Source organism: Carlito syrichta, unplaced genomic scaffold (assembly GCF_000164805.1).
Source record: "Carlito syrichta isolate Samal-C Ts95f unplaced genomic scaffold, Tarsius_syrichta-2.0.1 Scaffold287805, whole genome shotgun sequence".
Taxonomy (NCBI): Eukaryota; Metazoa; Chordata; class Mammalia; order Primates; family Tarsiidae; genus Carlito; species Carlito syrichta.
The window spans coordinates 568,459-578,417 of NW_007231901.1; the positions used below are offsets into that span (position 1 = coordinate 568,459).

General features: G+C 40.5%; 1 protein-coding gene across 1 annotated transcript in view; it reads right to left on the reverse strand.

Annotated features, from left to right (window-relative positions):
- The window catches only part of MAP10 (microtubule associated protein 10), a 28,600-nt gene extending 19,423 nt beyond the window's left edge, over positions 1–9,177 (reverse strand). The window contains exon 1 of the mRNA XM_021709974.1: positions 9,104–9,177. Coding sequence (XP_021565649.1) covers positions 9,104–9,177 — 74 coding nt within the window. The remainder of the gene's footprint in view (positions 1–9,103) is intronic.
- Positions 9,178–9,959: the final 782 nt, after the last annotated feature.

The window sequence follows — 9,959 nt, forward strand, 5'->3', positions numbered from 1 at the left end:
CCTCAGCCTCCCAAAGGCGCGGGATTACAGGCTGAGCCACCGAGCCCGGCTAAAGCCATTGTTTTTAAAGCTGGCATGCCACCAAGTGCCATAAGATCACTTAATTTGCACCCACTTCCTTCTATTCAAACTACTGCAAACTTTTCGTCCTTTGCCATGTGGCAATGCCATCCGGCACTCCTTCAGCCCAAATCCATCCCTTCTGAATTGAGTCTTCTCTCTGTCTTCTCCTTAGCCCATGTATAGGGTGTCAGTTGAGGTTTTCCTGGCAAATATCCCTTCTTTTAGATGACCTTCCTTCTCCAACTCCTGCGTGGTTATGAGGTACAAAGCCTAGTGCCTCCCCTTCCAAAGGAGCCCCACGTGATCTAGACTTGGCTGAGATCGCATCCCTCCCCCGCATGGCAAGTGACTCCAGCACGTTCAGTGAGAGCCCTTCCCCTGTGAGGTACCCGCGGCTGCTGAAAGAACAGAGCTCTCTCTTTCCTGGGAGGCTGCTTTCACACACCTGCTGTCAGCCTGGCGCTCTGATGTGGCCATTCCCATCACACGCCCTCAACCCACTCCCATCTCAGGAGGAGGATCCTGTTCTTGGCACTGTCTGCACACAGCAAGCCATATAACTGAGAAATGAACAGTCTCAGTGACATTGATGGGGTCCTGAGGTGAGCACCCTGACATCCAAGTCAGGAGAACCAATGAGTTCCCATTTAGCTGCAGCTAGCAAGCACAGACAAATCCAAGAAGCCTTGCAAACTCGTGTTCTCTCCATTTTCAGTAGCTTCCCAAAAGTTGGCTCTGCAGGTCTGTGTGAGACAACAGAACAGGTGACACTAGACACTGAGCTCCAGAGACACTCTCTTTTTAGCGACGCCAGGTTCTCAAGCAAGGAGCTTACACTGTTGCACAGCCATACGGATGTCCCCTACCTCTCCTCCACAAATAGGTAGAGCATTATAAGTGTGGAGTCCCTGCCATGTGGGACACCTCATGCTATGTGAAGTCTTGCACTGTCTGGCCCTGGCACGTCTCTCAGTGGGTTCATGAAAGCTTGGGTCTTGTGTGTACTCTGCTACTTCTGGCTTGAAAGATTCTCTGCAGTCAACCATATTTGATCTTTGCAGGGCATAGAGCTTGTGGTGTAAGTGCTGATTCTTTTGAATGGCCTCTAGTACGGATTGGGTATTTATGATGGGCAATGGAGTCCTAGAAATTCAGCCCATAGTAATTAGAGCAACCCTACTTAGCAACACCTCCATCACAGTCCTAATGTAAATCCAAGCACTGAAACTGCATGGTAACACTTGGGCTTAAGATGACCATTCAGACAATCCAGAATACACACATCACACAAGTAACTCGGATTAGCAGCCTTTGAAAATGCATGTACATGCATGCAATACACATGCACACATGGTCCAAGAGAACTCAGAGCCCTAAGACTATTCATATAAGTCTGGTTTAAGAAATGCCTGAGCTAAATGACAAAGAACATGCTATGCTTGACCTTCCAGTGAATATCCCAAGTCAGATTCATTCAAATGACAAACTAATTTTCCGTGAACCTCTGCCTTGCAGATTTTCTGTTTCTTAGCTCTTTCTAAACATAAAAGCTGCAATTTTTAAAGAAATCATTTTTAATGATTTCATGTCAAGCTAGATATTTTTCAGAAACTTGGTTTATGGGATTGTAAAGTTATTTTGCCACTGCAAAAAAAAAACCTTGGATTTGGGAAAATACGACCTTTTTTTCTTTTTAAGAGCAAGAGGACAGACTTATATGTTCCTAAAAAATGCCTCTGTGTTGTAATCTTAGGATTTTAAAAGATGGTTCATGACGTGCCTTGTGGTAGGGGTGTGGAGCCTTCCAAGAATATACCACAGGTTTAAGCCAGGGTTATGCAAGACTGGCAGGAAATAAATAATTTGGAGCTTTTCCTCAGATATAACCTTAAGGCCAATTTTGGGGATGCTAAGTTAGCACAAATGTGCTTCTAATATTAGCCTTAAATCTAAAGTTCAGTTATTTGTGGTTATAAGATATTTCAGAGTATGGAGTTTGCAAGAAAGGAAACTATTAACCCAGTTCACCTTGGTCCAGTTCTAACTTGCATGTATGTTTCAGTAGAAAGCAGGACAATGTAGAAGCAATCAATAAAACCTGGAGTTAGAAGACCACAATTCTAGTTCTGGACGTATTCATGGGCAATGTTATTTAAATTTGATTATGGACAAGTTAGTTAAACTCTGGGTTAGTTATTTCAAAGTGGGGGCACACGTGTATTTGGGATGACCCATTGGGGTAAGGATGGGGAATTCTAGAATTTCCAGTTATATCAATTTTCCCTGAATCTTTAAAAAATTTTAGTATATGTGCAATTCTACAAAGTATATTAAACTTTAATAAATAGTACATTACTATGATAGATAAATATATAGACATTTTTATTAAGATTGCAAAATTAAAAACATTTAGAGACCATCATCTTAGAACTTGGTTTCTTTCTTTGTAAATTAAGAGTGTTGCATGGGGGATCTTAATGTTTGAAAAAATCTCTGTGTGTGTGTGTGTGTGTATATATATATAGATATATATATATACATAAACATACACATATATTTATGTATATTGTATTTATAAGATATATTTATATATTTTTTTTTTATTTTTTATTTTTTATTTTTTTTGAGTTGGCATCTCACTCTGTCGCCCAGACTGGAGGGCAGTGGCCGCTCCCGGCCACCGCAGCCTTGACCTGCTGGGCTCCTGCGAGCCTTCCGCCTCAGGCTTCCGAGTAGCCGGAATTACAGGTGCGCGCTACCATGCCCAGCTGATTTTTGGATTTATTCTAGAGATGAGGTCTCGCTGCCCAGGTGGGTCTTGCACCCTCGGGCTGAGGCAATCCGCTCACCTCAGCCTCCCAAAGGCGCGGGATTACAGGTTGAGCCACCGTGCCCGGCTTTACATTTATATTTTTAATTAGCAAGAGAATTCTCTGACCTCCTGGGAGTTCCATGACTCTAGGAAAATAATGAACATCGTAATTGAGGTTACATCATGGTTCACCAAAGTTTCTCTCCAGTAAAAGATGATTTCGTTCCTGATTTTGTAGCTTAGAAACTGGATAATTTTTAGATGAAGCTGTCAATACTAAATTTAAAAATTAAATGAAACATTGTGTTTGATCAGTTTCCTCACTTGAGAGACTAGATGTACCTCTTTCTGTAAATCTGATCTCACGGATTTAGCAATTTAGCATTTCGTAAAAGTGGTGTCCAAGTGATAAAAATTCCTGTCTTGTGGTTTTAGCTAAGTCTAGGATTAAGGGAATATATTGCCTTTTTTGTGTTTTGGGTCAATTCTGGTTTCTGATTTAATTCTATAACTGGCTGAAATTGCAAAACTTTAAAACTTGGATTGAAATCCCTGCTGGCCCAGGTTTGCCTCTCTACTATTTTCCATGTGGTGAAAAACCCTTGTACAACAGACTACTTAGAAAAAATAGAGTTGATTTATCCCAACACCCAATAAACTCCAGATGGGGTAATGATTTCAATGAAGCAATAAAAGTACAAGTCTTTGACTATGAAAATTTTTGCAAATTAAAAAAACAAAGATCTGACAAATCCAGTAGGAAAATGGGCAAAATACAAAAAGTAATTCTCAGAAGTATTAATAAGCAATATTTATCTGAAATATGAGCAACTTCAATCTTCGGAGTCATTAAAGAAATAAAAGTTAAAACGAGGTGCTATATTTGTCTATATAAATGGCTAGTTAAAAAAATAAAACTTTACGTTACCCAAAGCTGGTACAGAAAAGAAGTAAAAGTCATCTTACGTATTGCAGGCAAGAGGGTCTTTGCTACATCACTACAGTTACCCCATGACAGTTTAGCAATAGCTATCAAACATTTTATTTTGTATATTTTTATGGAACTAAAATGCATTTAATAAAATGCAAAATGCATTTGAAAACTTCAAAAAATAGACTGTATCAAGCAGAAGCAAAAAATCTCAAAGCTGATTCAGCTATTTCACCTCTAAGATTTCCTCTGAACAAAAGCCACCATAAATGTGCACAAAGATTTGTCTACAAATATGTTTATGCCAATACTTTAAATAAAATTAGCTACCATTCAGTTAGTGCTTACAATGTACCGACTGTTATGCTAAAGCTTTTATACACCTCACCCCATTTCGGCCTTGTAAAAACCTCTCCAGGCACTCTCTTTATAACTCCCACTGGCAGGGGAAACTAAGTAGACTTAGAGGTGAGGTGAAGTCGTCAAGAATGTGCAACCGTAAGTACACAAATTCATGCTCTCTATCTCCAGAACCTGAAATAACAGCAAAAACAAAAGAGAAAAACAACAACGCAAACAAGAAATTTGTTGATATTTTATCTTTTTGTTAATAATTTATCTTCTGATATGCTACATGCTATTTTGATGTGCTGTACATTATAGTATATCAAAAGATAAATTATTATGAAGGCATTTGCAAATGATAATGCAAAAGAATAATTAAGAATATTGAGGAAATGGTCTAATGTATTGCTAAGTGAATCCAATAAGTTTAAGTGAATTCAATGTATTGTTAGGTGATCCAAATAACGTATACTTTGTAATCTTCGTGTTGATAAAACACAATAAAATGTTAATAAGATCTGACTCCAGAGGTGGATTTATAGGAGGTTTTTACCTTTTCCTGTCTACTTCTCCACATCTTTTTTTTTTTTGAGTTGGAGTCTCTCTCTGTCGCCCAGACTGGAGTGCAATGGCCGCTCCCGGCCACCGCAGCCTCGACCTGCTGGGCTCCGGCGATCCTTCCGCCTCAGCATTCCGAGTAGCTGGAATTACAGGCATGCGCTACCATGACCAGTTGATTTTTGATTTATTGTAGAGATGAGGTCTCGCTGCCCAGGCGGGTCTCGAACCCGCGGGCTCAGGCAATCCACTCACCTCAGCCTCCCAAAAGTGCGGGATTACAGGCTGAGCCACCGAGCCCGGCTCTCCACATTTCACATTTTCTACAGTGATATGAATTACTATTACCAAAAATATTGTGAACAAATGAGTAAATAACATGAGAGGGGCATTTATGTTCGCAGCCTAGCTTCTGATATACATTCTAAAGTGACATGTATGACTGTAAAAATGTGGAAACCTGAAGTCCATTACCTTCAAACCCAGCCTTTTCTCCTTATACCTCTTTATTAATATTGAAACATCTGTTCATTTACTTAAAAGGTTTTTTTTTTATAATTTAGGAAAAATATATGAACACATTAAAATTAAAAATTCAACAGAAAGGTACAAAATAAAGAATAAACTGTTTTTTTTCATTCTCACCCTAGAATTTCCATCCCAAGAGGCCATCAATCCTGACCCATTCTGTTGTCAGTTCTCCTAATGGTTACCTCCAAAACCCAGATAATATGTGCATATGTCTCTTAAGCAATTTACCACCTTCAGATAGTTGATAATTCTTTTTTTTTTTTTTTTTTTTTTGAGTTGGAGTCTCACTCTGTCGCCCAGACTGGAGTGCAGTGGCCGCTCCCGGCCACCGCAAACTCGACCTGCTGGGCTCTGGCGATCCTTCCGCCTCAGCCTTCCAAGTAGCCGGAATTACAGGCGCGTGCTACCACGCCCAGCTAATTTTTTGATTTATTGTAGAGATGAGGACTCGCTGCCCAGGCGGGTCTCGAACCCGCGGGCTCAGGCCATCCACTCACCTCAGCCTCCCAAAGGCGCGGGATTACAGGCTGAGCCACCGAGCCCGGCTGGTGATAATTCTTTTTATTCTCCAGTGTGAGAGACGAGGAAAATAGCTGATCCAAACTGATACATGCTTTGTAACCTTAGTTTTCATAAGATACACAATTAAAATGCCAATAAGAGCTATCTCCAAATGAAGGATTAGAAGGAATTTTTACTTTTTAAAAATATAGTACTCTATATTTTCATTTTTCTATAATCATCAGGTCCAGGTAGTTTTGTAGGAAAATTTCCAACCAGAGAAACTATAGTTGGGCATTTTGAATGTCTTCATTTTCTTTTATGAGCGTAATTGTGAGAGAAAAAAAAAAGTCTACCCTTCGAGGGCCAAAACTGCTAAAAATTAAAATAAAAAAGAACAAATACAATTATTGTAGAGGAACTCAGCATAGCAATGACATCAAGTCGATTTTCTGAAAGGTGTTGATGAAGATATTAATATGATATTACTTACAAATGTTTGAGTGAAAGCCAAAATATTTAACGAGGGATGAACAATGGCTATTCAGGACAGAAGCCTGTCTACTCAGACTGACGCCCACGGTCAACAACCAGGGCACCCTTCCCCGTTGGATCAGTCAGGGTTTTGGCTTGAGCCTGACTATGGGGCTCGCAATAGTGAAAGGTGATTCTCAGGAGGATCATGACTCCTCTCTTCGAGGCAGCTACCGCCGAGGAGGCCATTAAAGCCTCTTCAGGTAAGGGAAAGACTCACTCACCTCTTCAGAGCAGGGATGGACAGCTGCTTTGACTCACGAAGGGGACTTGGCAGGACTTAGGGGTTCCAGAAGGGTGGAGACTGAAGTGAGGCGAATGAGGCACTTGCCTTGGGTGCGATATTTAGAAAGGCACCAAAAATTCAGTAATCAAGATCAATACCATGCAATGCCATCTGGTAAAAACTCAACATTAGTGCAAAAAGATCCATGATGAAAACACATCAAAGTTGTTAGTTAAAGACAATATAAGTGGTACTGATTTTCTCATTTTGCTTCAGGCACCAACATAGCCGTACACAGAACTGGGTTTAAGGTCCCACGTGATCCCATCCCAATATTTGGGATCCCACGTCTTCTTAGCCAATGCCCTAACTTGAAAACAAGGGAGCCTGTTAGATTAGAAAATCAGTTTGCATTGTAATTCAGACACCTGCCAGATTCGATTTGGGTTTGGTTTTTAGAAATTTTAACCCATGGCTACAAGAGCTTCTTTTAGAACAGTCACAGATGCTTGCAGGATTCTTACAGAGATTTTAAGGTAGAAATTTAATGCCTTGACCTCATTATTATTATTATTATTATTATTATTATTATTATTGAGTCAGAGTCTCATTCCATCGCCCAGGCTGGAAATCCTTCCACTTCAGCCTTCCAATGAGCCAGAACTATAAGCATGCGCTACCACACCAGGCTAATTTTTGATTTATTGTAGAGGTCTCGCCAAGTTGCCCAGGCTGGTCTCCAACCCGCAGACTCAGGCAATCTACTCACCTCGGCCTCCCAAAGTGCTGGGATTATAGGCTGCACCACTGACCCTGGCCGACCTCATTATTTTCTTTCCCCAAGTTCTCTAGAATACTTAGGAGCAACCAAACAACCCCATTATACGTTCGTTTCCACCCAAATGCTCTGTGGTAGCCATTCTGTGGTAGGCAATTGAGGTGCAGATGTCTACATGAAAATGTTGCCACTGCATGCCATGGCTATCATTGCCTCCTTACCACTGGAAATAAGGTCACTAATGTCTTACATTTAAATTAGGCCTAGCAACAAATTTCATAGCAGAATTAATTCAGAAAACCTATCCTTAAGCCTCTGTTCTTCTGGAACTACCCTTAATTCCAAACTGTGTATCAGTCAGAGTTCCAGTAGAGAAGTAAAGCAACTAGGAATATAGATAATAAAGAGAATAAAGGGCTTATGAGAGGGTAAGGCTGGTCATCGGGGAGGGAAGAAAAGAAGCAAAGAGGAGCAAAGACAAACAGCAACAAGTGAGAATGAGCGGGAACCCTGGCTGGCTTCACATCACCTCCAAGCTTCCATTTCAACAAGGCAGGTGACTGGAGAAACCAGCCCATGCCACCCTGGAACTACGCACAAACCCGACCTGTGATTTGAAGGAGCTGAAGGAGAAGATACAGTGGTGCTGGAGGGGCTAGGCACACACCTATTCCCACACCATCAAGTGATCCAGTGGATGTGTATGAGCCACGATCACACCAAACTTCCTCCGACCTTCTGAGTGTCACGTGTCTGTTTTACTCCCACCTTCCAAATCTTGTGCAGAGAAATCTTGTGACCAAGATGATCCAGAAACATAATCCTGAGCTTCATTTTGTCATCATTGTGTGTTAAAATGATAAATAAGTAAAGTTTTAAATTTTCATCATGCAGAGCTTACAAGGAGGACATATTCATCTCAATAATAATTTGATTGAAAAAGATGATTGGTCACTTTGAATTCAAAAAATATATAGAATACTCTCTGTCAACACGTAAAGAGTCAAACCTATCCTTAGGTAAATTCATAATAATGGAAGAAGTTATTAGTGTTACTAAATAAGTTCATGAACAAAGTAGTCACATGGAATTAGGGGAAAAAAATAAAAGGAGAACTGAAAACTTGATTTGTAGAAATAAATTTATAGAAATAATTTTTAAGAACTCAAATCACTCTATAAAAAAGATACCTGCACATGTGTGTTTATCACAGCATTGTTCACAAGAGCAAGAATCTGGAAGCAACCATGCTGTCCATCAAAAGAGGACTGGATTTAAAAAATGTGGTACATATACACGATGGAATACTACGCAGCCATAAAAAAGAACAAAATCATGAATTTCGCAGCAACCTGGATGGAACTAGAGTCTATAATTCTGAGTGACCTCTCACAGAAACAAAGATCTGAGTATCACATGTTCTCATTTATATAGTGGACCTTGAACATTCAACGTAATACTATAAGAAAAGGACTGACAGTGGTGGGAAACCATGGGGGGGAGGGGAAGGGAGATAGGATTAACGGTAGTAAATATCTGTCTGGGGACGGGGAGACACCTCTTATCAACAAGGTGCCTGAACGAAGCATATTTGTATACCTAACCCTTAACTGTACCCCACAATAGCATAATAAAAAATATTGATTATAAAAAAAGAAATAATTTGTAGAAATAAAATTCACTTTTTTTATTCAGCAAGTATTTATTGAGCATTGTCTATCTTCCAGGCCCTGTTCTAGATACCAGGGACATGAACGGTCAACCGAACAAACCCAAATTCCTGCCTATGTGGAGTTTACACTTCGGTGGATGGTTAAGGCTTACCCGGAATTTCCGTATGCATAGCTGTGTCGTGAGCACATCGGGAATGCCCACTGGGTCAGCCCTTGAGGGAACATCTTACCGATGAGGAAACCAAATAGTACCCAGGGAAGGGCCCGAGGACAGGTTGCTAGCGTGCTTCTTAGGAGGCTACCAAGGGAGTCATTCAGGAGCTTGAGGTCTTAGTGATGGGAAGGGAGACAGAATTCTACAACAGGGGACACAGTGGGAAGCTAGCTGGAGACGCCCAGCAGGGTGTGAAACAGGACAGGATAGAGCAAACGAGAGTTTGGAAGCTGATTATGGGTAGAAATAATATATGCAGGATCAGCCAGTTTCCAGATCCACATCAATTTGTGAGCACATTTCCCACATATTGCTTCTGGAGGCACGTTTTGGGGCAGTGCTTCTGGGACGGAGAATGGTCTCAGGTCAGGGTGAGGCCAGACACTCCTGGACAATAAACTCGAATATCAGAGTTTCATGTACTTTAGGAACGTGTGACGTTCTTGTTATGGGAATTTTGTCTGAAGAAGATGAAAAAAGCTTTATGTAAGTCTTAGTGAGTTTGGCTATACAGGAGTTTGATTTTCATCTCATAAATCATAACCACTCTCTTCCATATGTTGATTTCAACTTCCCTTTCAATTACTCACGTTCATCTTATCAAGAAAAATATGGAAAATGCCATCTCCGTGTGGGAATGAAACATCTCCTGGATGATGCAACATCTCTGCTCCCAGGTGTAGAAGCTTATTAGCTATATCTGACTCACTGGTTCTTCTATTTAGACACTCCTTCCTCCAAAATCTAATCAATGTTGAAATAAAACATGACTTTAATTGAGTAGCATATGTCT